Source organism: Acomys minous (genome assembly GCF_964271855.1).
Source record: "Acomys minous genome assembly, chromosome: 2".
Classification (NCBI taxonomy): Eukaryota; Metazoa; Chordata; class Mammalia; order Rodentia; family Muridae; genus Acomys; species Acomys minous.
The window spans coordinates 52,076,524-52,104,109 of NC_140484.1; the positions used below are offsets into that span (position 1 = coordinate 52,076,524).

At 55.1% G+C, this 27,586-nt stretch overlaps 3 protein-coding genes across 7 annotated transcripts; 2 read left to right on the top strand and 1 right to left on the bottom strand.

Annotated features, from left to right (window-relative positions):
• The first annotated feature begins 101 nt into the window (after window positions 1-101).
• CNIH2 (cornichon family AMPA receptor auxiliary protein 2) lies at window positions 102-6,169 on the top strand. Of its 4 annotated transcripts, none has more exons than XM_084800671.1 (6): window positions 102-235; window positions 4,264-4,332; window positions 4,735-4,782; window positions 5,028-5,140; window positions 5,245-5,388; window positions 5,538-6,169. In XM_084800671.1, the coding sequence occupies exons 1-6, from the start codon at window positions 233-235 to the stop codon at window positions 5,563-5,565; spliced, it is 405 nt and encodes a 134-aa protein (XP_084656797.1). In that variant the 5' UTR covers window positions 102-232; the 3' UTR covers window positions 5,566-6,169. The 4 variants fall into 4 exon arrangements, with proteins under 4 accessions (XP_084656797.1, XP_084656796.1, XP_084656798.1 ...); XM_084800670.1 differs by lacking the exon at window positions 102-235 and adding an exon at window positions 508-844; XM_084800672.1 differs by lacking the exon at window positions 102-235 and adding an exon at window positions 510-840 and having other exon boundaries at window positions 4,264-4,358.
• A 339-nt stretch (window positions 6,170-6,508) lies between these two features.
• YIF1A (Yip1 interacting factor homolog A, membrane trafficking protein) lies at window positions 6,509-10,527 on the bottom strand. Its single transcript, XM_084800644.1, has 8 exons — window positions 10,313-10,527; window positions 9,419-9,630; window positions 9,200-9,304; window positions 8,991-9,069; window positions 7,613-7,670; window positions 7,296-7,451; window positions 6,808-6,901; window positions 6,509-6,714 (listed from the first exon to the last, which is right to left on the bottom strand). The coding sequence occupies exons 1-8, from the start codon at window positions 10,341-10,343 to the stop codon at window positions 6,568-6,570; spliced, it is 882 nt and encodes a 293-aa protein (XP_084656770.1). The 5' UTR covers window positions 10,344-10,527; the 3' UTR covers window positions 6,509-6,567.
• Window positions 10,528-12,963: 2,436 nt separating this feature from the next.
• On the top strand, window positions 12,964-18,015 carry TMEM151A (transmembrane protein 151A). 2 transcript variants are annotated; one of them, XM_084750268.1, is made up of 3 exons: window positions 12,964-13,198; window positions 13,684-13,790; window positions 15,674-18,015. In XM_084750268.1, exons 2-3 carry the CDS (start codon window positions 13,767-13,769, stop codon window positions 17,003-17,005), a joined length of 1,356 nt encoding a protein of 451 aa, XP_084606394.1. In that variant the 5' UTR covers window positions 12,964-13,198; window positions 13,684-13,766; the 3' UTR covers window positions 17,006-18,015. The 2 variants fall into 2 exon arrangements, with proteins under 2 accessions (XP_084606394.1, XP_084606393.1); XM_084750267.1 differs by lacking the exon at window positions 13,684-13,790 and having other exon boundaries at window positions 12,965-13,198.
• Window positions 18,016-27,586: the final 9,571 nt, after the last annotated feature.

A 27,586-nucleotide genomic window follows, 5' to 3' on the forward strand; every position in this document is an offset into this window, starting at 1 on the left:
GCTGCTCAGGGATGTCCCCAAGGGCCCAGCACGGATCTGTCAGAGGGAGGCAGTCAGGAGGCCGTCAGGTGAGCTACCATCAACACCCACCCACTGGGACAAGCGTGCAGACGCATGAAGTTGGGCAGGCATTGGGTCCCACTGATTTGCTGTGTCGCACTTGGTTTTTACCTCCGGTTGCTAAGTTCAGTCTCCTCTCTGGCCTCAAGCCAGGTGCCAGCTATCCTGAACTATGGTAAGTTCTTCACGTCAGGGCCTCAGGTGTAACCCCCTGAGCCGGCACTACAGAAATGTGGCTGTAGTGGGCTAGTTGTCTAAGAGTTGTATCAGGAACGGGCTTCCAGAGCTGCATGTTCAGTGAGTGCACGAACATCGGCTCTTAGGGGCCAGTGGCAACGGTGGGCCAACCAGGCTGGCGGAGGGGCGCTCAGCGCCTCAGCCCCGCCCGAGGCCGCTGCACGGCAGCCCCGCCCCCGGCTCCGCCCCGCCGGCTTCGCGGGCTGGAGAGCGAGGGAGCCGCGGGCGAGGGATCGCAGGATGAGCGATCGGGGCCCGGGCAGCCGGCAGCGGACGCGCCCCCCGAGCCCCACGGCCCGTGCTCCGCGTCCCCCACGGCCCCGCGGTCCCGGTCCCGGACGCGCCGCCCGTGTCCCTCGAGTCCGGTGGGCCATGCCCGGCCAGCCCTAAGTGTGGGCCGGGGGGCGTCCCCTTGCGCCCAGACCCCGCGCTGGCGCCCCCCGGGCCGCCGCCCGGCGCGGGGGCCATGGCGTTCACCTTCGCAGCATTCTGCTACATGCTCACCCTGGTGCTGTGCGCCTCCCTCATCTTCTTTGTCATCTGGCACGTAAGGCTGGGCTCAGACTGGGGGCGGGGTGGGGGGCAGTGGGCTTATGAAGCAGGAGGGGGCTAGGGTGGATGGTATCAGAGGTCCCAGGAAACTTGAAGGGTCTTTACCACTATCCCCCATGCATGGTTTCTGCCCTCCCCCCCTTAACAGCCCCTGTGGTTGGCTTCCTTTCCTGGGGACAGCCCCCCTTCCTTCACCGCCCCCGTCTGTCTGAGGGTATGTCAGTAGGTCCTGACCCCTCCTTGCCTTATCCAGTCATTGGGCAGGGGGCAGAATTCTTGGTCCTTCTACGTCCTCATATATCCACCCCGTTTGTCCATCGGGTAGTTTGTCTGCGCCCCCCCCCCCCCACCTCAAAAAAAAAACCCTCCTTTGTGGGTTTTTCCAGCCAGTGATGGAGCCAGTTGCTATGGCAACTGCATCTGTTTACAAGACCCACATAGCTTGGAACCCATTAACCCTGTCCCCTCCCAGACCCCTCTCTGACCCAAGAGGGATAGGTTCAAAGCAGCCCCAGAAACCTAGCCCAGCGTTGTCTCATTTTGGGTACCCTCCAGTTTCCTCTCCACTTTCCAGCTTACTTCACCACCACCGCACACACATGGCTTTTGTCTGTCATGTCCCCCCACTCCGGGTCTGCCCTCACCCTGACCTAGCCTCACACCTGACGCTTGAGAATGTCTGTCTCATCTCACCCTGATGGCTTCCCCCTGGAGAGGTTTCTTCTACCTAGTTCTCTCCTGGGCTTCCCCAGGCCTCCACCAGGTTCTTTTATTCTCTCGATAGGACTGTGAGTTTCTGGCTCACTGTTGGGATCTCTGCCCCCACCCCACCTTCAGCTTCCCTTCCGCCTGTCCTCTGAGGTTTCTGCCCCAATGGGTCCTATTCAGGCCTCTGTCTGTTGTAGCTACCAGCACCCGCCATGGACCCCTGTGCACACCTGCTGGTCTTGTCTTCATCTTTTAGAGATCCTCTTATCTGACTGCACCAGCTTGCCTTCCTTCCTTCCTTGCTTTAACTTGCCTTTTGCTTGCTCTCCCATTCCTTCTCTTCCTGAGACTTGCTGCCTGGTCTCCGGCAGCTCCCCACCTCCTAGAAATCTCCCCTATCTCTTCTTTTGCCCCTCCCCCTCCTTTCCCTTTCACATATGCTGTGCCACTATTGTGTGAGGCTCCTGAGCCCCCTCAGGTATCTCCAGACATGCACACTGTCTCCAGCCCAATCCCTCACTTTGCTCCAGTCTTGATCTGAGTCTCCCAGTTGCTTTTTCTTATCCTCTGCTCTGTTTTTCTCTTCTTCCATCACCTCAGGTCTATTATGATCCTGCTGAGCTTCCTGTTCCAGGCCCAGAGCCTTGGACTGTCCTATGGGGACAGGGGAGCTTGGGTCCTAAGGATTTAAAAAATGGGGAAGCACAGGAAAGGAAATCCAGGACTAGCTAACCAGCTCCTGAAATTCAAGAAGCCCCTTCCCACTCTCATCTCCACTTTCCCTGATAAGGCCCCTCTTCTCAGGAGAGTCTCAAATAAGCTGCCAGGGAGTCAGGCTGCATAAGACCCAGACTTTGCCCTTGCAGAGGCTGAGATAAAGTCTACTAAGGTTTGGAGCAGCACCTTTGTTCTCTCAACAAACCTTTCTGGAGGCCCCACCACTTTGAGGCACTGTGCTTTTGTAGCCTTTTAGCTGGGTCATCTTAGCAGGCAGGAGCTGTCTCCACATCAGTAAAATGGGCTTGTAGACATGAGGTCTGGGAGAGAAGATGTGGTCCTTGATTCAAAGCTGGTAAGAAGTAAAACCTTCTGAGCCAGGACCCCAGTTCCCACCTCAACCCTCAGCCCAAGCCCCACTAGTCACTAGGCAACTCTGATGAGTGATGTGTGTCAGCTGTCACAGTGGGGGATTGTTTGTTCCGGGGTGGGGGGGTGATGCTGAGTCAGCGCCAGGCAGCCTGGGGGGTGGGAGGCTTGACACCCGCTGCCTGCTGGTGGTGCCAGCTCGGGGGCAGACAGACGGCACCCTTCCGCCCCGGCTGGACCCTGTTGCTGTGCCTATCAGGCAGGCAGCGGCCCAGCGTCAATGAGGAATTGGGGGAGGGGCTCCAGATGGCCCCAGCTCCCTCCAGGAAGCCCATGTTCTTTTCCTCTGAACCGTATGGGTCTAGGATGTTTGGGGGTGGTGGGCCTGCTGCCTCATCCTGGGGCTAGAGGGGAAGGGAAGGTACTCATTTCTCCCTCAGTCAGCTTCTCTGCCAGCCTGCCTCCCCCAGGTCACCTGCAGTTCCTTCCAGGTCCACAGCATCATCTCCTCAAATGTCTGCTCCCTCGGGAATTTGCCCACTCCCGGGTACACTGCCATGAGACACGGTAGCAGAAGGTGCCTTTAGGCCTTCTGCCTTCACTCTCCGGGCACACGGGGACACAGCTGCACCTACTTCCATGCACCATACTTGTCACTTAGACCACTATGAGCCCCTCCCTGGACACTCAACAGGCCCTTCACTGATCTGCCCTGAAAAAAGTGGACAGTACTTTTAACTGGGTCACAGGCTTACCACGTCATAGCTCCTGTGGCCGTAGACAGGAGATACCTAACCTCTGTTTTCTCATCTGCAAGTCAGGAAGGAGAGTCATACTAGCACTTAAGGCATTAGGGGGTCACAAGTGTGCAGTGAGCTACTAAAGCCTGCTGGGTGGCTATCTTGGCTGTGACTATTGGCCAGTTTGTGTATCCACCAGACCTAGACTAGCCATCTAATTGCCCCACTTTGTTGCTTTATAATCCTCTGGGGGCTCGCCCCCTCCTGTTAAAGCCTAGTCTTGGTTAGCCTTGCAGGGACTAGCTCGTTGGTCCTTCCACCCCCACACCACAATTCCTTCTCCCCATTCTCCTCACGGGACCCAACCCCAAGAACCTGCCGCTTCCTGAATGTTCTTTCAACCTTCTGTGCCTTTGCATCTGTTATCGCCACTGCGTGGACTGCGTTTCTCCCATTTGTTCACCAAATGTTGGCTCAGTCAGCATGAACCCCACCAACTCACATGGAGGCTCTACCCCTCATCACTGATCAAGAGTTCTCTCCCCAGCCTGGGGCTTCTCTTGGAGGACAGTGTAGGAAGCCTCTAGGGTGCCTGGGAGAGGAGAGGCCATGTCTTGGAACGCATGGGGAGTGCAGTAGCCACTAGGATTCCATGGCCCAGGATGTCCTCTCTCCCCAGTACGCAGTAAACCCATTTGGCAGGGTCCCACATATGAATCCCTGCCCCTCGGAAGGACAGGCATGTGAGGGGACGGGGTTACTATCCAGCTCCCTACAAGCAGCTTATGCTCTGCTCCTCTGAGCCATCTTTGTGCATGGGGTGTTAAGGGGGCTGCTGGGCCTGTCCCCAACCCTGACGGGCACACGCCCTTACCCCCAGATCATAGCCTTTGATGAGCTGCGGACTGACTTCAAGAACCCCATCGACCAGGGGAACCCAGCGCGGGCAGTAAGTGATACATGTGCTGTGCTGAGGTGTGTCCGTCCGTTTGTCTTTCTGTCATTGGTGGAGGGTGGAGATGGGGGTCGGAAGGTGGGGTGCGATGTGGAGGGCTGGTGAGGTGACCCTGTCCTTTTCCCTGTCTCCACCTCCGCAAACACCTGGAACGGGCTCAGGGCTCGGATTCCTCCTGGTGGGGCAGCCTTTCCAGGCTCTGGGCCGTTGCCATGGAGATGCTGGTGAAGGCCCCTCCATGGCGACTGTCGCCATGGGGATGGAGGGCTGCTTTCCTGAGAGGAAGACACTGCAGAGTGCTCTGGCGCCCTCTGGCGACCACGCTCGGGGCCGGGGAAAGCGCCTCGGTTTCTGCTTCCTCGGCCTCCCTTATCCAGGCCCTTTCCTTCCCAACAGCGCGAGCGTTTGAAAAACATAGAACGCATCTGCTGCCTCCTGAGGAAGGTCAGTGTCAGGAAGCTCCTAGCTAGTGCCGCCCTTATTCTCTGTAACCCACAGCGAGACCTTCCTCTTCTTTGAGCCTGTCTGGTCCAGTTTGTCACCTTGGAGGGTGGGAATGGCAGGCCAGAGGCCTTTTGTTCTGAGGCCATGGTGGGTTGGCACTCCTAAACATCACTAGCCCTCTGTGCCACTGAAGCTTGGGTCGGTCCTGGCCCCATACCACTGACTTCTCACCCTCACTCCCCCAGCTGGTGGTCCCGGAATATTCCATCCACGGCCTCTTCTGTCTGATGTTTCTGTGTGCAGCAGAGTGGGTGACCCTGGGCCTCAACATCCCCCTCCTCTTCTACCACCTCTGGAGGTGAGGGCAGCAGCACTACCTGGGGGAGGTGAAGACGGGAGCAGGGCATGATGGGGGTCAGACCTGGGTGGCTAGAGGGGGCACTCAGGCCACCCTCACACCAGGTACTTCCACCGTCCTGCGGATGGCTCTGAGGTCATGTATGATGCGGTCTCTATCATGAATGCTGACATCCTCAACTACTGCCAGAAGGAGTCCTGGTGCAAACTCGCCTTCTACCTGCTCTCCTTCTTCTATTACCTGTACAGGTGAGGCAGGCAAGGGCGCCCCAGGCGTCAGGCTATCAATCCCCAGCCCCTCTTTGTTGCCTTTGAGGGCTACAGACAACCCTGGGCGGGACTGGAAGGGGGGGCAGGCTGACTGAGGACACAAGTTCATGGCCTCCTCTCCCCCACAGTATGGTTTATACGTTGGTGAGCTTCTAAGGGGGAAGCCGGCCAGGGAGCAAGCCCAGAACGGACCGGACGCCTGTGCACCCCCAGCCCTGCCCCTCTGGCCACAGAGGCCTCTGCCCTGGGGAGGGAGGGGGCACTGGTGCCTCCAGCCTCTCCACCCCCCAAACTGCTGCTGCGGGGACCCCCGCCTTCAGAGCTCTCCCCTTCCGACTAGGGCCAGGCAAAGCTCCAAACAGGGGTGGGGGCTCCCCTGCTGGCCTGCAGCTGGGCATGGCAGTGTCCTGGAAGGGGCAGGACTGCTGGTCTTGTCCATTTCAGGGGAACGTGGGCCCCGCCACCAGGCTGACCTTGATCCTGGAAATTCTGGGTAGCCCCCCTTGGCCCTCACCCTGAAGCTCCCTCTGCAGGTGGGGGGGCACCTGCACCAAGAATGAGCAGGCTCAACACGGGGGGCAGCCCCATCCCTAGTCTGCCCTCTCCCCTCCCCAGGCTCTCTTCCCAACCCAGTCTCTACTTATCCCAAACCCAGCCCACCCTGTCTCTTGGCCCTATTTTCTATGTTGCCTGGAGGAGTCCGGCACCCCTTCCCCGGCCATTTGTGACAAAATATGAATAAACTACTGAAAATAAATAAGCCCCAGTTCTGCTCCTGAAAGGCTTTAACAGATGGAGTTAGGCAGAATACCCTAAAGGGGGCAACCTGGAGCTAAATCTCAAGCTCAGTGAGTCTTGCCCCACTAGCCCCCAGGCTCTCCTGGGGGCCTCTCAGATGTCTCTGAAGCCTTGGAGAGCTACTTGACAGGCACCCTTGTAGCTATTTTTCAAGACATTCTAAAGGTCACTTCCAGAATGCTGTCCCTGAACCCACCTACCCTTCTCCCAACCAGCCCCAAGTTGAGTCCCTTGGGCAAAGCAGAGGCCTAGAGATGGCTGTGGCTTTCCCTTGGGCCCCAGGAACCAGGGTCAAGCCAAGTTAAGGAAACCAGATCTTCAATGTATGGAAAACTCAGTGCTGCCACCTGGGACCAGGCATCACCGAACCAGGTGGAAGGTCAGCCAGTATATGATGAGGGGCTGGAAGGCAGCTGCTCCCAGGGTCAGGTAGAGCTGGAGACGCTGCCGAGGGGCCGGGCCCCCCATGCTGTCGGGGCCTGAGGCTGCAGTCCGCAAAGAACGCACCTGGAAGAAAGAAGTGCTGAGGCTGGGCCAGGAGGGGAAATGCATCCCAGAGATGACCCAAAGGAGGAGAGGGAGGGACCACGCCATACTCACAATGAAGTACATAAGCGCAGATGATGTCCAGGCCAGGGTCACGTAGTAGCCATCGCTGCCAAAGAGCAGCCCTGTGAGCACACTGAGGATCATCCTGGGGGTGCAGGGGTGAACAGGTGATCCCCCAAGGTCCCCACTGGATACTGGCCCTACCCACCAGGGCCTAGAACCACCCAACACCATGACCAGGGACACGAGGCTATTCTCTACGAGGAACCAGACTCCAAATGGATCTTCAAGGTTCAGGGCTCAGCCCCAAAACCTCAAGTCCTTTTCTTCTCTGGGCTCCGCTGAATAAAATCCACAACCTCTTTCAAGTTACTGGCTCCAAGGGGAGCCTGCTGGAAGCAGCCAGCTACTCACAGAATAGAGCTGGGGGTTGAAAAGGGGTAGAGACCATCTCTAGCATCACAATGAAGGCTGCAGCTATCACCTCAAAAGCTGGGGCCACAGACTCCTCAAGCTCCTCTCAACGCACAGGCACTTACCCCACATATTTGTAGCCGCTGTAGGCCAAGAGGTGGAAGGTGCTCAGTTCACTGCGTACGGTGGCCAGGTAGAGGCCCAGAAGCAGGGCCAGCACCTCCATTAACACCCACGCCAGTGCTGTGCTCGCACACAGGCCCAACACCTCTGGGGAGAACCTACAGGCCCGGGAAAAGGTAGGTCAGAGCGAGCCATCCTGGAGCAGGTGTGAGGTGAGAGGTTGGGGGAACAGTGGGTGAGCTGGGAGCTGGCACAGGACCTGACAATCTCTACAGAGGAAGGGAGACAGGCCAGGAGGGAGAAGAGGGTTAGTACCAACCTTTGCTGAATGCCCAGTGCCATCCCAGCCAGCAGCACATACGTGATGAAGGCCATGGCTGCCAAGAGAGGAAAGGAAGTAGTCACTCTGGCTTCCTCACCCAGAGCCCCTCATTAGGCATTCAAGTCCGCGGGTGCGCCAGCTTCCCCCATACTTCGTCCCTGCACACCCAAACACTGGTCACACCTCACGTTCAGTTCTCCAATGTCCTGTCCCAGTGCACTCTCTGACTACCCCTCCAGCTGATGCCACTGCACCTCCCAGGACCACAGGCCACCACCTTCCCTCCTACACTAGGAAGCTCACGAGCCCCCGCAGTATCTCCAAAATAACCCCATGAACCAGGTGCTCATCCTGGACAGGAACCAGCCTGGTTTCTCGCAAGACAGGAACCAAAAAGTAGGCTCCGTGGACAACCCAGGCTGTCCTTACTTAGGGTTCAGGCGTCCTTCTCAACCAATGTTCCTGAGTTTGGTCAGAAGCCCTGACCATGCGGAGACCCCAGGTTTAACTATGATCAGTTTTCACAGGAGCTCAGAGCCACAGGGAGCTTCAGCAGCAATTTCAACTTAACAGTCGTCCTCCCTGGGGCCCCAGCCACCAGACTGATGTGGCCACCAGAGGGCGCAGCACTGCCACCTGTAAAACCATGGGCTAGTTAAGGCCCAACAGCCTTGGCTACAACATAGGACCCTGGAGGACAGCACCAGCTTTCTGGTCATGGGAGGAAGAGAGGCGAGAACCACCTCAGCAGTGGCCCTTCCTGGCAGCCCCTCTGAGCTTGAACCTGCTCAGCTAACAGGACAGAAAAGAGTGTAATGTAGCTGGCCTGGCAAGTGCCGTGGAATAAGCGCCTGTGGCCTTTGCCCCAGGGGTCAGGCTTCCTACAGGAGGGGATGCTGGAGCAGGCTGCGAAGGAGGATGGGTAACAGCAGCCAGCATTTACTGCCTGCTGTGTTTCCTTCGTGTCAGGTGGCAACGCACATCACTTGTCTTCCTGGCTCTCTACCATAATTCTCTGAGGTAGAAGCCACTGTTAATCTTGCTTTACAGAAGGCTGAAAGATCCAGCCTAAAGCCCTACAGATAGAAGCTGCTGGGCTGAGTGAAAACTCAGAACTCCAGACTGGAGAGAAACAGACTCCAAACTGAAAGGCAGCAAAGTGCTAATTATTAAAAAAAAAAAAAAAGAAAGAAAGAAAGAAAAGGTCACGTTCAGCAAGTTTCTTACTGGTCACATTGTCAACCTGGTGTCTAGCGATAGTCACACATGAAAAGCGCCAGGGATGGAGGCTGGATCACCAATCAAGTCTCCTTCCTCCTAACTATGCTCCAAGGCACAAGTCCCCTGTGTCCCTAAGCCCACATCAGAGACTCACTGGGGATATAGAGGTCAGGAGCATTGAGGTCTCTCCGTGGGGGCAGAGGCACATCGTGACTGTATTGCATTTCCCAGTTCTGGCAGATAAGCAGGAGCAGACGGGGGAGAAAAAAGAGAGAGAGAGGGAGAGAGGGTTGAGGGCTGACGATGGCTGAGGTTATCCATGAGTGGGGAGGGGCTGGCCAGCTCACCTGGGAGGAAGCTCACCTGATGTGTGTAGGGGAAGACCAGCAGCCCTAGCTTCTTGGCCACGTAGGCCGTGTCCACAGCGAAAAAGTACTTGAGTTTGTTCACGGACACAAAACGGTGGAGCTGGAAGCAAAGGAAAGGGGCTGTGGCTAAAGACTGCCTGGGGACTAAGATGGGATCCTGGGACACCCCAACCCTAGCCAGAAACCCCGTCCCCCTCCTGAGCACAGGCCACACCTCTTTGTGCACTATGTCCTTCCCCTGGGATGCTATGGAGCTACCATAGGCCACAGCCATATTGGCCACTGGGTCTCCGAGCAGGTTGTTGACACTGAAGGCCACATCAGCTCCTGGGGCTGGGTATCCACCTGGCTGGCTGGGGTAGCCACCGCTTGTGTCATCGAAGAGTGGAGGAGGGTCTGGAGCTGCCCGGGTCCTGTGCTTGGAACCTGCAGGTGTGGGAGTACCAAAGTAGATGACAGAAATACAGAGCAAGAAACCAAACCACTGCCCCTTTCCCTGAGGCTGAGAAGCTGTGCATAGGTCCTGGGGCACCAAACAATTTTTTTTGGGGTGGGGGGGGGAAAGCCAGGATGTGTTTTAAGAAAGATCTATCCTTTCGTTGGAATCTTTTACTACACGGCGGGAGTGGGAGGGGGAGGAAGCGAGGGAGAGCGCTGAGAGGTGGCTACCCACAAGTGGGTTCTGGGTAGTCTCTCAAGGGAGATGATCCCTGAGTTACTAGACAGTGAGCAGCCGTTTGCTTGGGTATGGTCACCGGAAAAGACATCTCTTACCACGGGTTTTTAAATTAAAAAAAAAAAAAAAAGGCAACAGTGGCTACTCAGGAGTCCCTGAACAGTGGTCAGGAAAGTCGCCAGAACTTTAACAGAGAAAGGAAGTTCTGGAAGCGAACTCGGTTCATACAGGACTAGACTTGGGGATCCCCGCAGTGCTATCGCCGCCTGATCTCAGGACTGGCTGGTAAGGGCGAAGTCCAGGACACGCTGCAGTGTGGCAGGGCAGGAACCCGAGAGAGTCTCCCCGCCCCGGGCAGCGGCCAGCGGGTCTCGCCGCTTACTTGGCGCCCGGCTGCCAGGCCGCGCCCCGCCCTCCCCACTCCTCACGCACCGTGGACTCCATATCCCGAGTGATAAGCCATGGCCGTGACGTTCGCTCTACCCAAGAGCTGGCTGCGCTGAGTAGTGGGTACGAACACTACTGAAACAGCTGCTGCTCTCGCCCTGCGCTGACCCAAGTTATCCGGCAGTCCGACACGTCCCGGGGCTGGCCGACCGCGGCCGCCATGTCCACGGCGTCACGCTCCGTTCTCTGCCATTGGCTCTTCGGAGGAGCCGGTTCTCCCCCATCCACACTTCCAATTGGCTACGAGCGAGTCCTCGCCCAATCGGGTTTTGCCATAGTCAACTTCCGACAGGTAGGGGGCGGAGCTACTCAAGGCGCTCTCGGAAGCAAGCAAGTAGGCCTGCTAATTCGCGGCGCGACCAGCCAATCGGCGGGAAGGGGCTGTAGCTTAGTCCCGCGTCTGCGCCGACGGGGCGCTCGACGCTCCTTGCCACGACTACGCCGGTGAGGAAGACGGCTCGCCCCGAGCTGTCGGACACAGCTAGTCAGGGCACGGAGCCGGCTCGGCCGCCACGCAGTCCTGGAGGAATGTGGCGGTCGGTCAAGCTCTGACCGATGCCTGACTTCCCTCTTGTGCACTCTTTCCTCCAATCCACTCAGTCTCGCGGTGGGGCTCCGGCCTGCCTGGAGTGTGTTGTTGTTGTTGTTGTTGTTGTTGTTGTTTTGTTGTTGTCCGCACCGGACCGGTGACGTGCGGAGCCCTAGAAGGCTGACTCCGCCTCCCGCCTCCCACTCCTTTCAGAGCAGGTGCTGTCCGTCGGCCGGTGCTGAAAATGCCCCGCAGCGTCCGCCGCTAGCCTGCTCATCTGCGAGGGCCTCTGCTGGGAGAGTTTGGAATCGCGCTCGATACGTTATGCACACGCGCATACACACGCACACAAGCAAAGGGGAGGGGACCGAAACTGAGACCCAGAAGGTCTGAAAGTTCCGGAGATCTGGTGGAATACATGAGGCAGAAATCTGCACTCGGCCTTGTCCCATTGCTTTCTCCAGTGGTCAGGTGGGGTTTGGGAGGCAAAGGTGTGCTGACCTGTCTCCTGAAGGTGCATTCGAAACTCCTGAATCATCGCCAGCCCTGTGATCCCAAAGCGATGTCCTTAAGCCCCACTCCAAGTCTTCCAGGCTCTTTTCTTCCCACCCAGGCAGTAACCACTCCCACTCTTCAGGGGCCCCTCTGTCACAGACCTTCACGCTCTATTCTCCAGAGAGCAGGACACACCCTCTGATGACTACCCAGTGTTCAGTTACATAAGGCGAGACCTTCCTGCTCCCCAAACTCAAGCCAGGGGACCCAAAGGCTGCTTTTGTTCCTTCATCTGGGACGCCCTCTCCTCCCTATCCATTTGTCCGAAGCCTTTCAGAGTCATGTTAGCTTGCTTGTGAGATGGCTCTGGAGGCTGCCAATTCAATTCCCAGGCCCCACATGGTGGAAGAGGAGAACCAAAAATCATCCTCTGATTCACACACTTGCTATAGTTAAAGTGCACCTCTTAATACACACGCCACCTAGAGAGATACACAAAATAAACAAATTTAAAATGTAACTACATGGGCTGGGTGTGGTGGCCCACACCTTTAATCTTAGCACTCGGGAGGCAGAGGCAGATGGATTGCTGTGAGTTTATGGCCAGCCTGGTCTACAGTGCAAGTCCATGACAGCCAGGATGACACAAAGAAACCGTGTCTCGAAAAACCAAAAACAAGGGGCTGGAGAGATGGCTCAGAGGATAAGAGCACTGGCTGTTCTTTCAAAGGTCCTGAGTTCAATTCCCAGTACCCACATGATGGCTCACAATCATCTATAAGGAGATCTGGTGCTCTCTCCTACAATGCACATGTTACATGCAGGCAGAACATTGTATAATAATAAATAAGTCTTTTTTTTTAATGGTCTTGGGAAAGAAAAAAATTAAAAAATGGTCTTGGAGTTGCCCTTTGTTCAAACACACAATAAATAGTCCACCTAGTGTTGCAGCTGCCCCTCTCCAACACACTAATTAGCTTGGGGGCAAGGCCTAGACCCAAGCCTGGGTGTGAGGAACACAGCTCCCTGAGGGCTAAGGACTGGGGTCCTAAAGGGGCACCTGGGAGAAGGCTGCCCCATGCAGGGTAGAAACTCCCCGCCCCCCGGCCTGAGAATGCTCGTGTATTTAATCTAACACTTTTCCATTCCCGTTTCTCAGATAGAAAAGCTGAGCTTAGGGATGGAACATGCTGGTCAAAATCGGGAAGCTTGGCGTTCCTGATGCCTTAGCTCCAGCCCACCAACCTTAAGCAGAGCCCAGCAGATGAGACTCACTCATCTTTCTCTTTTGGGCAGTAATTGTACAAGCAAAGCTTCTGGGGTCTTCGAAGTCTGGGTGGGCTTAGCGCTGGGCCCATCCTTTAGAGAGGAGCATGACTGGCCCCCATCCACCCAGAGCCTCATTACACTTGGGAAGACTCGGACACCGTAGGGCAAGGACTCGCCCAAGGTCGCAAGCACCAGCTCGGCTGGAGAAACCAGGTGTCCAGCGGCAGAGACTGGGCAGGGGTTGGGGAGTGGGGGTGCCTCCGCGGTGCCAGGCGCGGCCAGCGGCGCCACCGGTGCCGCGGGGGCGGGGTCAGCGGAGGGCGGGGCGCCGGGCACCGCGGCCGCCAACGCCGCCACGCTCGGGCTGGGTTCGGGTTGGGCTCGGCACACTCCTCAGCGGCCGCCGAGCCAAGCGGACGCCCCTCGGGGCCGCGCCGCAGCCCTCGCGCCCCTGCTTATCATGCCCCGGGCCCGGGCCCGGCAGCCGGAGCAGCCAGGACACCATGCCGGAGGGCGAAGGTGGAGACTGCGGGGAGGTGCCCGCGCTGATTCCGGACGGCGAGCCGCTGCGAGAGGAGGTACCCGCGGCGTGTAGTGGGGACAGAGCCAAGGCTGTAGAGAGGTGAAGGGGACTAGTGGTGGTGCGACCCTCGGAGAGGGCTTGAGGAGAAAAGTCCCGGAGCCCCTCCAGCAATGACGTCATTGGGGAGACAGCGTTCCGCCGAGGTCGAGGCTTCGGGGTCCCTGTAGGTTAAGGCAGAAATGGGTGGGCAGGAATGTAGGCGAGACCCCATCCCTCAGCGCCCCCTCAACCATCCTCTCCGGCCCTGTGACGTCAGCGCCTGTCCCCCCCCTCCCCCAACGTATCCCTATTCCTTAGCGCAGCCTGGGATGCTGTCCGGGACAACCGGGGCCATGGGGTCAGGCCCCCAATCCAGCCCAGTTGCTCACGAGGTGTCGGGCGGTGCCTGCAATGCAGTGCTGTGGCAGGGACTGGAGGTGGGGGAGGGAAAGGGGAAGAAAAGGGAGCGGCTGCTGATACCTTGCTCTCCCCCACCTCCAGGTGAGGACCGAGGGCCCCCTCCAGTGGTTCAGATCCCCAGAGCCCCTCCTCAGCTCTAGCTAGGAGGACGTGCCAAGTGTAAGATGATCGGTGTGGAAAACAGGGTGGTGAGTGGTCTGTATGTGTGAGTGGAGATAGCTTGTGTGTGTGTGTGTGTGTGTGTGTGTGTGTGTGTGTGTGAGAGAGAGAGAGAGAGAGAGAGAGAGAGAGAGACAGACAGACAGACAGACAGACAGACAGACAGACAGACAATTCTGGTTGTGTGCTCCCTGTATCTTCAGTAGGAACAAATGTACCCTGTAGTCAGGTGAGGCTTTGGTGGGTCCTTTGCCTTGGGTCTTCATCAAGAGTGTGTGTGTGTATGATTTCATGTTGTGCCTCTCTAGTGTGTGGCTAGATACAGATTGTGGGTGTCAGGTTGCTAAAGGGTGGGATGGATGTGCGCTGTGGTCAGGTGAGGGTTTTACGTGTCTGGGTGCCAGTGTGTAGCCCGTATGTGCGTGTGTGTTCTGTGGTGAAGCAGTCTTGAGTGTCTGGGTACACCTTGCTATGGCCATGAGGCTTGTGCTCTGAAAATCAGCAAGGGCCTGTTGTTTCTTGGACGAGGGATGGTGTTCCTTTGTGGTGGGTGGGTCTGTGATGAGCATGTGTTGGGGATGTGAGTGGGTGGGTGTGTGCACCTGGCTGACACAGGTGGAGGGGGCAGGATGCACCTGCACATTGGATGCACAGTGGCAGCAGGCTGCCCCTGACGGGCCTGGGGGGCAGTCCCCTCTCCTGACGGGCCTGGGGGGCGGTCTCCTCTCCTGACGGGCCTGGGGGGCAGTCCCCTCTCCTGACGGGCCTGGGGGGCGGTCCCCTCTCCTGATGGGCCTGAGGGGCGGTCTCCTCTCCTGACGGGCCTGGGGGGCAGTCCCCTCTCCTGACGGGCCTGGGGGGCGGTCTCCTCTCCTGACGGGCCTGGGGGGCAGTCCCCTCTCCTGACGGGCCTGGGGGGCGGTCCCCTCTCCTGACGGGCCTGAGGGGCGGTCTCCTCTCCTGACGGGCCTCTCAAGGCATGGTGGGGTTGACAAGGTGATGTCTACACCTCTTCTCTCCCAATCCCCCTTCCCCTTTCTCCTTCCTGTTGACGTCAGAGCTGAGGTAGCCAGGCTGGTGGCCCTACCATGGAGGATGTGCCAAGTCCCCTGCTGGGTCAAGAAGTAGCTGGTGCTGTCCAGCAGCTTGAGTCCCATCCCTTCCCTCAGCACAGATTGGGAGTGGAGGGTGGCCCTCCATCTGCATCTAGCCCTGAAACTCACACCCCCCCCTATTCCCTCTCTCTCTCTCTCTCTCTCTCTCTCTCTCTGACTTAACAGACTCTTCCAAGTCTCCTGCCACCCCTAGTGGAACTAAGGGACCAGTGGGAGTCACAGGGTGGCGGCAAATGTGTTTATTCCCAGGGCCAGACCCTGTGCTAACAAATTCCCACATGTGATCTCTTTGCATCCTCAACAACCAGACCTACGTACGAGGAAACTGAGTGCTAGAGTATACGAAGGTCTGCTCAAGCCACAGCAGAAAAGCTAGCACTCCAAGCTGTATAACTGGGCTCTATAGTGCCTCTTCCTCCTCCTCTTCCTCCTCCTCTTCCTCCTCCTTTCTCTCTCTCTCTCTCTCTCTCTCTCTCTCTCTCTCTCTCTGTCTCTCTCTCTCTCTCTCTCTCTCTCTCTCACACACACACACACACACTGCTCCCTGCCACATAACCCTCCCAGACCACCAGGACCAAAATCCAGACCCAGAGAGGGTAAAAATGTGGCCAAACACACACAGCAAATTAGAGACAGAACAGCAACTACCAGAAGTCAAATTTCTCAGTAGCCGTAGAGATGTATTTTCTTCTCTGTTGGGCTCTGTTTTCTTCTATAAAGTGGGTCCTAGGGTACCCCTCCTTAACACCAGTAGTCCTGCCCTGACACATGCTCTCCTTTCTCTGCCTACCCCGCAGCAGCGGCCCCTGAAGCAATCCCTGGGAGGGTCTCTGTGCCGAGAGTCTCACTGGAAGTGCCTGCTCCTCACACTGCTCATCCATGCCTGTGGGGCTGTAGTGGCCTGGTGTCGCCTGGCCACTGTACCCCGCCTGGTCCTGGGGCCTGAGGCAGCCTTGGCTCGTGGGGCTGGCGGTCCACCGCCCACCTATCCAGCCAGCCCCTGCTCGGATGGTTACCTGTACATCCCATTGGCCTTCGTCTCCCTCCTCTACCTCCTCTACTTAGCAGAGTGCTGGCACTGCCACGTGCGGTCATGCCAGGCACCCCGCACCGATGCCAACACCGTGCTTGCCCTCATCCACCGGCTGCAGCAGGCTCCCCCCTGTGTCTGGTGGAAGGCCACCAGCTACCACTACGTGCGCCGCACACGCCAGATCACCCGCTACCGCAACGGGGATGCCTACACTACCACGCAGGTCTATCATGAGAGGGCGGACAGTCGCACGGCTAGGGGTGAGTTTGACTACAGCGCACATGGTGTCCGTGACGTCTCCAAGGAGCTCGTGGGCCTGGCGGACCACGCAGCCACGCGGCTGCGTTTCACCAAGTGCTTCAGCTTCGGCAGTGCTGAGGCCGAGGCTTCGTACCTCACGCAGAGGGCTCGCTTCTTCAGTGCCAATGAGGGCCTGGATGACTACCTGGAGGCCCGCGAGGGCATGCATCTGAAGGACGTGGACTTCCGTGAGTCCCTCATGGTCTTCGCAGACCCTCGCAGCCCACCCTGGTACGCCCGAGCCTGGGTCTTCTGGCTGGTGTCCGCAGCCACGCTGTCCTGGCCACTGCGCGTGGTAGCAGCCTATGGGACAGCCCACGTGCACTACCAGGTGGAGAAGCTTTTCGGTGCCAGCTCCCCACCCCCGGGGGCTGTGCCCAGCGGGCCGCCACTTTCTCGAGTGGCCACCGTGGACTTCACAGAGCTCGAGTGGCACATCTGCTCCAACCGGCAGCTGGTGCCCAGCTACTCAGAAGCTGTAGTCATGGGTGCCAGCTCTGGGGCCTACCTGCGAGGCTGCCAGCGCTGCCGCCGCTCGGTCAGCAGCAACTCCCTGCCTCCTGCTCGTCCCAGTGGGCCCCGCCTGCCCTTCAGCCGTAGCCGCCTCTCGCTGGGTGCTGGGGGCCGGGCCACCCCAGGGGTCTTCCGCAGCTTGAGTGGAGGCCCCCTGGGACGCAGAGGGGAGGACACTGAGCCTCTGGAAAGCCCTCCATGCTACGAGGATGCCCTTTGCTTCCCGGTGCTCATTGTCCATGGGGACAGTGGCTGCCGGGGAGATGGGCAGGGTGCACTCTGAGACACCCGCCTCCGACATCCCGGGAACACCCCGCCCCCTTCACCATCTATCTCACTACGGGCTTGGGTATCTGAATAACCGTTAAAAACAGAAAAGAAAACAGACCAGCCATGCACAAGGGGTGGGGGTGGGGTGGGATCCTTAAAGACTAAAATGTAGTGACTTGTGGTCCTTTGAGGGGGAAGTGAATGGCACCTAAGTTGAATCTGTGATCTGTCCCCAGCATGGCTCCCCCCCCCCAACCATCACCATGTTCCCCTGTGATAGCAGATGATGCTGGGCAGGGAAAGAAGCTTCCAGAAAGACTGGGATGGGGAGGAGACCTGGGCACAGCTGCCTGCCTCTCTGCCATGGCTGAGCTAACATGGGGATACCTCCAGCAACACAGAAGCACAAACTGGTGGCCTGGGGCCATGCCGAGCTGGGATGGCTGTCTTGAAGCCACCCCACAGCTTGGTCCCATGTCCACCAGAGCTCTCATCCTCCTCTGCTCCACCCCTTTCATCTGCCCTGTGGCCTCCACTCTGCGTCAGTGCCCTGATTATCCCCAGACCCCAAGGTGCAGTTCCTCCACAGAGCATAGACTTGCCCTCTTGCCTCCACCCTGGTCTCCCTGTTTCCTGCTGCACCCTCACTACATCTAGCTTTCCCTGTGAGCCAGGGACCCCCCAACTCCAAGCCCCATCGAAGCCAGCCACACAGTGCCCTAGCTTTATCTCCACCATTTCCCCGGGCTTCTCTGCTCTTCACCTTCTAGGTGAGCCACAGGATATAGGACCACGGGGCATCCGAGGGGCTCTGCTCTGGCCACAGCCTCTTGGACGATGCCCTGGCCTTGCCTTGAAGGCCCCTGCTTCTCCCATCCATGGAGCCTGTCCAGGGGACACCATCCCTCCCTAGGGAGAACAGAACAGTCCCTTCCCTTCCAACAGGGGGCCCCACCCCCCTCTCAGGGGCTGGCGGGGGAGGGAAGAGACAGAGAAAATTAAATAAAGTTACGAAATGGGAAAGGTTTGATACGTGCGTTCCTGGGTGATGGGTCCAAGGCTACCACTGCAAGCCCATTAGGTACACGGAGTCAAGAATGATGGTGGATTTGGGGAGGGGACCCAGCCGTAGCTTTTAGCATTCAGATATGCAGGTGAGAACATTCTTGCCTCACCTGGGGCCTCTGAGACTCAGCCTTGAGATGCCCTGAATCCCAGGTTTAGAACTTATATCTTACATTAGACCTTACATTAGAACAATTACATCTTTTTTTTTTTTTTTTTGGTTGTTTTTCAAGACAGGGTTTCTCTGTGTAGCCTTGGCTGTCACGGAGTCACTTTGTACACCAGGCTGGCCTAGAACTCACATCGATCTGCCTGCCTCTGCCTCCCAAGTGCTGGGATTAAAGGCGTGCGCCACCACGCCTGGCTCCAATTGCATCTTATGCATTGTCCCAAATGACTCCTCTCTCAGCCTGGTGGCAACTGCAAATCTGCTGGGCATGCAGAGGAATAAGGAATGATGTCTAGTTGCCAGTGAGGGGAGAAAGCCATGGCCTGTGACCCAAACACAGTTCTGTTTGTGGCTGCTCATCAGTCTAGGACAAGGTTGGCCAAGACAAAGCTGGAACCAGGGCAAGCCAGAATGGCTTCTAAAGAAAGAGAATAAAGAATAAAAGCGGGGGGGGGGGGGGGGGGGCAGTGCTGGAGAGATGACTCAGCAGTTGAGCACTGACTGCTCTTCCAGAGGACCTGGGTTCAATTCCCAGCACCCACACGGCAGCTCACAACTGTCTGTAACTTCAGTTCTAGAGGACCCAACACCCTCATAGGTGTACATTCAGGCAAAATGCACATGAAATAAAAATTAATTAATTAAAGAAAAACAGGGCCTTAATCTTGGAGGGGAGCACAGGAAAGTGTCTGAGCAAAGAATCAACACTGGGGGCTGGAGAGATAGCTCAGCAGTTGAGGGCACTGACTACTCTTCTAGAGGACAGGGTTTAAATCCCAGCACACACACACACACACACACACACACACACACGGCCACTCACATCTGTAACTCTAAGATCTGACACTCTCACATAGACATACATGCAGGCAAAACACCAATGCACTTAAAATAAAAATAAATAAAAATTTCAAAAGTATCAACATTGTATGCATAGTTTGCCCAAGATACCTCCTGTGCAAGAGTGCTGGGCTTGGGGAGAAGCACCGGTGTAACCCAATCCCCAGAGCCCAGCTTTGAATCGCACAGGAGAATTCCAAACAAAGACCCGTGGCTCTAGATAAAACGCCAGAATCTGTTTAAACTGGGGAAACTGGAGCCATGGTGAGTGGCTGAGAAGGGAAAAGCAAGGCTTTACATGAAAACACTTAGCCAGCCAGTCGCGGTGGTGCACGCCTGTAATCCCAGCACTGAGGAGGCAGAGGCAGGCGGATCGCTGTGATTTAGAGGCCAGCCTGGTCTACAAAGTGAGTCCAGGATAGCCAAGGCTACACAGAGAAACTCTGTCTCAGAAAAAAACAAAAACCTGCTACCAGGAATGGGAGGGTATCTCAGTGGGTAGATTGCCTGCCTACCATGCAAGAGGCCCCGGGGTTCCAGCTCCAACTTGAGTAGCAAGTTCAGAAAGTAGAGGCAGGAGGACTGGAAGTTCAAGGCCATCCTCAGCTATGTATGAATTTTAAGATCAGCCTAGGACACCTGAAACTCATAATAAAGACACAAAGAACTGAAGTAGAAAACCTTACAGCACGAAGGCTTCCTAGGGGAGGCCTCTGTCCTCCATCCTCCTCCTGATACCACAGTTGCCAGCTGCTCACTGTCCCTTCTCCCTTCCTCAATCCTATAAGTCCAGTTGAACTCCAGATGGCAATGACCCTAGCCAAAAGACAACATGCCTTCCCTTGCTTGCATATATAGTGTGACATAATTCTAAGACATAATCAGAAGGCGTGGGAAGGGACTTCTCTCTCTCTCTCTCTCTCTCTCTCTCTCTCTCTCTCTCTCTCTCTCTCTCCCTCTCTCTCTCTCTCTTTCTCTCTCTCTCTCTCTGTTTTTGTTTTTCGAGACAGGGTTTCTCTGTGTAGCCTTGACTGTCCTGGACTCACTTTGTAGACCAGGCTGGCCTCAAACACAGCAGTGATCTGCCTACTTCTGTCTCCCAAGTGCTGGGATTAAAGGCGTGCACCACCACTGCCTGGCTGGGAAGGGATTTCTAATGATGTCCCCTGAGATAGAAACAATGCTGGAGAAAGCCGTCACTGCTGGTTTGGGTTTTTTTGTTTTTGTTTTCCCCCTCATCCTGCATTTACACTGGAATGGACACGTGATCACTGGAACTCTAGCTCTTGTCTTGGATCTGGAGATAACCTTGAAAATTGCAGCCATGTGCAGAGAATAGAAAGGTCAAGCAGCTCATAGGGTTTTGTTTTTGTTTTTTTTTTAACCTTTTCTTTCTTTCTTTTTTTCTTTCTTTCTTTCTTTTTTGGATTTTCAAGACAGGGTTTCTCTATGTAGCCTTGGCTGTCCTGGACTCACTTTGTAGACCAGGCTGGCCTCAAACTCATAGCAATCTACCTGCCTCTGCCTCACTCCTGAGTGCTGAGATTAAAGGCGTGCACCACTGCCCAGCCCATAGTTTCTTAAAGACAGATAATTAATAAGATTGTTGGTAACAGAAATAAGAGGAAAATAGTGACTTAAATAAACTAATACTTTACTTCTTTTTTTTTAATAAGGAAGCAGCAGGTTCCTCTTCTTTTTTATTTTTATTTTTAAGATTTATTTATTATTATGTATACAGAGCTCTGCCTACATGTACACCTGCAGGTCAGAGGAGGGCATCAGATCACATTATAGATGATTGTGAGCCACCATGTGGTTGCTGGGAATTGAACTCAGGACCTCTGGAAGAGCAGTCAGTGCTCTTAACCACTGAGCCATCTCTCCAGCCCCAATATTTTGCTTCTTTTTAATTGAAGTATGGAAGTAGGCAACCAGGAGTGATTTGGGAACCCTATTGTGCCAGTAGAAACCCGGGTCTTTCGTTCATTGTTTGTTTTTCGAGGCAGGGTTTCTCTGTGTAGCCCTGCCTGTCCTGGACTCACTCTGTGGAGCAGGCTGGCCTCGAACTCAAGGAGATCCAACTGCCTCTGCCTCTAGAGTGCTGGGATTAAAGGTGTGTGCCCCCCAACCTCTGGCGCCACCACTGCCCATCGTAAGTACACTTCTAATGCTATAAAGTACTAGAGGTGTGATACTCAGTTATAGTAATATAAAACAAATGAGTCCTATTTCCCCCAGTGAAACGGGGGAAACAAAGGTAGGAGTGTCAGGGCTCACTGTGGAAGCTCTAGAATTTTTCTGGGATTCTCACAGCAACGCTGTATGATGGACATACAAACCCACCTTTTCATCTGGGACCTCTGTCTGGAACGGCAGGTGCCAGTGTCCATGTCTTGGGCAATCCAGAAGAAGCTCTAAACACTTGATACTCAACACTGGCAACCAAGCTGTCTCAGTCAACCCACACGAATCAGGAACGTCCCACTTGGCCGGCCTGGCCTCACCACTTCTCAGTGCTGCTACACTGTAAATCAAAACTCAGCACGAGGTCGGGACTAAGCACAGAACTAACCCTGGCACCTCAAACACACCACCCAGGGGGATAAGTCAAGACTTAGGCTGGAGAGGAGGCGTAGTGGTTAAGAGCCCTCAGCACTCATGGCCAGTGGCTTATAAATACCTCCAACTCTGGTTTCTAGGGATATAACTTTCCTGGCTTCCAAATGGAACTGCATTGATGTGTACCAACCTACACAGAGACATGCATGTAATATACACATAATTAAAAATGAAAGGCCGGGCATGGTGGCACACATCTTTAATCCCAGAACTGGGGAGGCAGAGGCAGGCAGATCTCTGAGTTAGAGGCCAGCTTGGTGTATGGAGCGAGTTCCACAACAACCAGGGCTATACAGAGAAACCTTGTCTTGGTGGGAGGGTGGGGGGGTGGGGGGCAGGGAAGCCGACTGAGAAAACCAAGAGGCACGAACAGTAAGCAGTATTCTGCCATGGCCTCTGTTTCAGTTTCCACCTCCAGGTTCCTGCTCTGATACCCTCAGTGATGGAGTGTGGCCTGAGAGTTGTAAACTGAAATAAACCCTTTCCTCTCCAACCTGTTTTGGTCAAAGTGTTTTATCACAGCAATAGATATACGAAGAGACCCTGGCAGTGCCCTCAAGTGGTCTTACCTTACAGAGCCTCGCTGCTGTCTCCTACCACTTTTGTGTCCTGATCCTTAGTGTAGTTGGATGCATGGCAGAGTTTCAAGAAATACTAAAGAGATGATTGAAGAGGTGGACGAGTAACAGATTGTGAATATAACAGCTACTAGAGAAGATTGTCTGCATCATTTTTAGACAAGCAGGCAAGCTCAGAACAACTAGGAAATTTGCCCGAAGCCCCCAGCCATTAAGTAGCAAAGTTGGAACCTACCCAACCTGTAAGATGTAGAGTGACCAGCTCCGCTCACTAAATGACTTTCTCATGAAAATCTGATTTCTCTGAAACCTCTGCTAAGCATAAGGTTAGCTGTCCAGACCCCATGTTCATAGGAAATGCTTCATTTCTCAGCATCGTCCCCCCAACCCCAAGCCGATCCCAGTGGCATCAATCTGAGAGTCTTCCATATGCAACCTCATCCCTAAAGTTTCTGGAGCTGGGGAGATAGTTGGTGAAGTGCTTACCACCTCAAAAGCTTGAGGACCTAAGTTCCATTGCCAGTACCCATGTCACAAGCCAGGTAGACTGGCATATGATGCCAATGCTGTGGAGGAAGACACTGCAAGGATCCCTGAGGCTCCCTGGACAGCCAGCCCAAGGTCCCAGTGAGACCCTGTCTCCAAAGGGAAGGTAGACAGTCCCTGAAAGAAACCACTCATGCTTGACCTCTGGCCTCTGCACATGCACTCTGCACGCATACGCGCGCGCGCACGCACACCCACCCACCTGCTGTGTTAGTTTCTGTCTTGTTGCTATGACAAAAAAAGCCACTTAAGAGCCAGGCATGGTGGTGCACGCCTGTAATCCCAGCACTCTGGGAGGCAGAGGCAGCTGGATCTCTACGAGTTCGAGACCAGCCTGGTCTACAAAGTGAGTCCAGGACAGCCAAGGCTCACAGAGAAACAAGCATATTTCTTTTTTGTTTTGTTTTGTTTTTGTTGGTATTTTGAGACAGGGTTTCTCTGTGTAGCTTTGGCTGTCCTGGACTCACTTTGTTAGACCAGGCTGGCCTTGAACTCAAAGCAATCCACCACCTCTGCCTCCCGAGTGCTGGGATTAAAGGCGTGCGCCACCACACCTGGCTGAAACAAGTATTTTTCTAATTAGAGACATGCTGCTATCTGCACTACAAGACTCAGCTGTGGGGAGCAGAGCCAAGAAGATGGCTCAAGGAAGGCACTTACCGCCAAGCCTGATAGCCTGAATTCACTCCCAGGAGTTGTCACTAATCTCCACATTTCTTAAATATGGCAAGCACACCCCCACATATACAGCAAATAAATACATTAATAAATAAATGTAAAAAATGTTTTAAAGGTCACAGGATCTTGGATCTGCCCTGTTTCTACTCTGGTCCCAAACTCAATGCCTTCAGCTTCCATGTGTGTTCATTAGTAATGAGAAGGGTATCTAGCCAGTCATGGTGGCGCACGCCTTTAATCACAGCACTTGGGAGGCAGAGGAAGGCGGATCGCTGTGAGTTCGAGGCCAGCCTGGTCTACAAAGAGAGTTCCAGATCCGAGCGTGGTGGCGCACGCCTTTAATCCCAGCACTCGGGAGGCAGAGGCAGGCGGATCACTGTGAGTTCGAGGCCAGCCTGGTCTACAAAGCGAGTCCAGGACAGCCAAGGCTACACAGAGAAACCCTGTCTCAAAAATCCAAAAAAAAAAAAAAAAAAAAAAAAAAGAGAGAGAGAGAGAGAGAGTTCCAGGACAGTGGGGCTATTACACAGAGAAACCCTGTCTCAAAAGACAAACAAAACAAAATAAAACCCGCCAAACAAAAACAAAACAAAGAGAGAGAGAGAGAGAGAAAGAATGGCATCTAAACCATGGAGGTCCGTATCACTCACAAGTGGGCCAGGTGTTTCTCGGGCCAGAGCTGGGCCAAAATTTCCCTGTTATTTTTCTTTCTTTCTTTCTTTCTTTCTTTCTTTCTTTCTTTCTTTCTATTTTTTCCCCCCTTTGGTTTTGAGACGGTCTCTCTGTGTAGTCATGGCTGTCTTAGACTCACTTTGTAGACCAGGCTGTCCTCGAACTCACAGCGATCTGCCTGCCTCTGTCTCTGGAGTTGGGGGATTAAAGGTGTGCGCCACCACGCCCACCCCCTGTTATTTTCTATCTACATCAAATGTGATCACAGTGCCTGGAATGGTGGCTCACGCCTTTGATCCCAGCACTCGGGAGGCAGAGGCAGGTGGATCCCCATGAGCTCAAGGCCAGCCTGGTCTACAGAGTGAGTCTAAGACAGCCATGACTACACATGACTACCTTGTCTTGAAAAACCAAAAATAAATAAATAATAAATACTACCATAGCTTGTAATATTAGGGGCACTGAAATTGCAGCCTTACCTGTAAAGACTTGGCAGTTTCCGGGCCTGAAGTTTTCCCAGGGGACCTGTGGGACTTGAACTAAAGCAGGTTGGGAAAACGTGCCCACCCAGAAGAATCCTTCTAGGTGGTGGTTCCCCACTGCCCCACTCTCAGTTGGCCCCAGAGATAACTGAAACCGTTTTATGGAGCCCTGTGGACTCCTGACCTCTAAAGCACGCTCTCCTGAAGGAGTGGGCTGAAAGTATTTTTAGGTCGTGTTTAGGCTGAGAGAAGTCTGTCCTGAGATTCTGGCTGACGTCAACACTCCCCTAAAAACTACCACCTTCAACTCCCAAACAGGGCTTTGGAGCCAAAACCACAACCCAGAGAGAGTAAATAACCATACTTCAGAGCCCAGTCACTGGAGCCGAGCATCAGAGGCTGGGCTTCCGGGTGAGAAGGCATGCTTTCACCTCTGATAACAGGGTACCGGGGAGGGAAAATTTGAGTCGTACCAGCCAATTTAAAGATGTTTTAGGGCCACTCGATAGGGTGGCTGGACCACTGAGTGGCCAAGATGAGGAAGAATATTTGTCCTGTAAGGCACAGGAATCGGATTTAAGTAGCACAAACAAATCAACTACTTATTGAACACTTAGAATGCTGTTGGTTTGTTTGTTTGTTTTTCGAGACAGGGTTTCTCTGTGTAGCCTTGACTGTCCTGGACTCGATTTGTAGACCAGGCTGGCCTCGAACTCAAAGCAATCCACATGCCTCTGCCTCGGAGTGCTGGGATTAAAGGCGTGTGCCACCACCGCCCGGGCTAGAATGCTTTTTTTAAAAAAAGATTTATTTATTATGTATGCAATGCTCTGCCTGCATGTACGCCTGCACGCCAAAAAAGGGCACCAGATTAGGAGCCACCATGTGGTTGCTGGGAACTGAACTCAGGACCTCTAGAAGAACAGCCAGTGCTTGTAACCTCTGAGCCATCTCTCCAGCCCTAGAATACTTTTTAGAACCTTCCGGTGGCTGCAAGTCTGTAGTGCCAAAGCCAGATGGCGCTAAATGGCCACTCACTGACACTGTCCGGCTCTATTTCGGTAGGTATAGGGAGGAGAAAGGGCTCTGGGGCTGGGATCGGCATGCAGGGACCCGGCAAGGACTACCCATAAGAGGGAGGCGGAGCATGAAGGCGCAGGTAAGGTTTCTCTCACTGAGTGGGAGGTACTTCCGGGGAGCCTAGAGAGGATTTTTTTTTTTTAAGATCAGGCTGGCCTTGAAATTAGAGATCCACCTGCCTCTGCCCCTGGAGTGCTGGGATTAAGGCGTGCGCCACCACTGCCCAGCAAAAAAGGGCTTTTTTGGGGGAAAAAATATTGCTTTCGATTTTTATTTTATTTGTGTGTTGTACTAGCGATAGTGCGCCGGTGGAGGTCATAGAACAACTTTCGAGAATCTGCTCTTCTATTCCACCATGTGGGTCCCAGGCAACGTCGCGGCCTTAAAAGGCCTTCCTTGGGTGGACACGATTTAAAAGTATTATTTTGTTTTGTTATTTTTGTTTGCTTGTTTTGAGTCAGGATTTCTCTGTGTAATAGCCCTGACTGTCCTGGACTTGCCTTGTAGACCACGCTGGCCTCGAACCCACAGAGATCCGCCTGCCTCTGCCTCCCACGTGCTGGGATTAAAGGAGTGCGCCACCACCTCCCCGCTCCTTAAGAGACGTGGCTTGTTAGCATCTTCACAGGGTTGCACCGAGGGCTTCTGTAGGATAACTGTTACCTGGAGACGCTTCTTCCGCGGGTGTGAGGTCAGTAGTGAGGGGGCGGAGTCTGAAGAAGAGCTTGTCTGCAACTCCGTTTCCCTGGAGGGCGGAGTTTGCTTGCGTCTCTTTTGGACAGCGTTTGTATCTCAGCGGGATTTCCTGCAGAGTCCCAGACTCTGTGAAGGGACGAAGCACATAACTGCGTGAGAATCTGCAAACTCTGGATGGAGCTCCTACCTCATGGAAGACAGGACTTATAAACTCCTCTTGTCTCCGCTTCTGTCCAGATTTGAGGACAAGGATGTTGCTCGTGGGCGGGGCCCTGGGGGAGCTGATAAGGTAGAGGGGCCGGCAATAGCTCTGAAGGCATCTTTGAGCTGGCAAGGGGCGGGGCTATGGCTTTGGCCCGCCGGGCCTCCGGAGAGGTTTTCCTCCCCCTCCAGGGGCGTGGCTCATGGATCGGAAGGGCGGGGCTGATAATCAGGGCATCCTTTGCTGCGGTGAGGTGAGGCGCAGCCTGAGAGTTAATGGGCGGAGCCTGAAACTCAGATTTCGGTGGAGGCGGAGCCTGAGTCTGGGCGCAGGCGGGGGTTCAGCCCTGGGAGGCCGTCTGTTTAGGCCCGCACGCAGCTCCGCATCTGGTGCTCATTACCAGATGACAAAGAGCCGGCCCTGGGCCCCCTTCCCCACACCCATCCTCCCGCGGACTGCCTCGCATTTAACTCTTTCTTTGCCTCAGGGTGCTGTCGACCCTCTGCTAGGGGTCACGGGAAGGAGCTCTAGGCCTCTGTCCCAGCGGAAGGTGACATTCCATAAGAAGTGCCTGCATCTTCTTAGACCCAAGCTTTCTGGAAAACCAGGCGACCTCCGTCCATTCCATCTACCCCCCCCCCCCCGCCCCCTCGACTGCGTCTCTGAGGTTAAAGCTGGGAAGGATCTAGCAGGGGCGTCTGGTTTGAGTTAGGGGAACGTGAGAGTGGCTACCCGGGCCGGTGCGTTCCCTCCGCCCCCCTCTGCGAACCCCAACTCTCATTTGGTCCCCAGCTCCCGCACCCACTCTCCTGGCCTCCTGAGGTACAATCCTTGGGCAAGAGTGTGGCATAGGAGCTTCGTGTAGAGAGGGCGCTGGGCCACCCTCCTCACCTGCCTGGGGTGGGGGTGCGTCTTTGCCCAGTCCTAATTAGAGGCCCCAAGAGGGCTGAGCTGAAAAATTATA

Excerpts from the sequence above, each read along its gene's own strand:
- CNIH2 (XM_084800670.1), top strand. The coding sequence starts at position 764 with ATGGCGTTCACCTTCGCAGCATTCTGCTACATGCTCACCCTGGTGCTG. Across the intron at positions 845-4,263 it reads TCTTCTTTGTCATCTGGCAC|ATCATAGCCTTTGATGAGCT; the intron begins GTAAGGCTGGGC and ends CCTTACCCCCAG. Across the intron at positions 4,333-4,734 it reads AGGGGAACCCAGCGCGGGCA|CGCGAGCGTTTGAAAAACAT; the intron begins GTAAGTGATACA and ends CCTTCCCAACAG.
- YIF1A (XM_084800644.1), bottom strand. The coding sequence starts at position 10,343 with ATGGCTTATCACTCGGGATATGGAGTCCACG. Across the intron at positions 9,305-9,418 it reads AGGACATAGTGCACAAAGAG|CTCCACCGTTTTGTGTCCGT; the intron begins GTGTGGCCTGTG and ends CTTTGCTTCCAG. Across the intron at positions 6,715-6,807 it reads CTGCGCTTATGTACTTCATT|GTGCGTTCTTTGCGGACTGC; the intron begins GTGAGTATGGCG and ends TCTTTCTTCCAG.
- TMEM151A (XM_084750267.1), top strand. The coding sequence starts at position 13,124 with ATGCCGGAGGGCGAAGGTGGAGACTGCGGGGAGGTGCCCGCGCTGATT. Across the intron at positions 13,199-15,673 it reads GCGAGCCGCTGCGAGAGGAG|CAGCGGCCCCTGAAGCAATC; the intron begins GTACCCGCGGCG and ends CCTACCCCGCAG.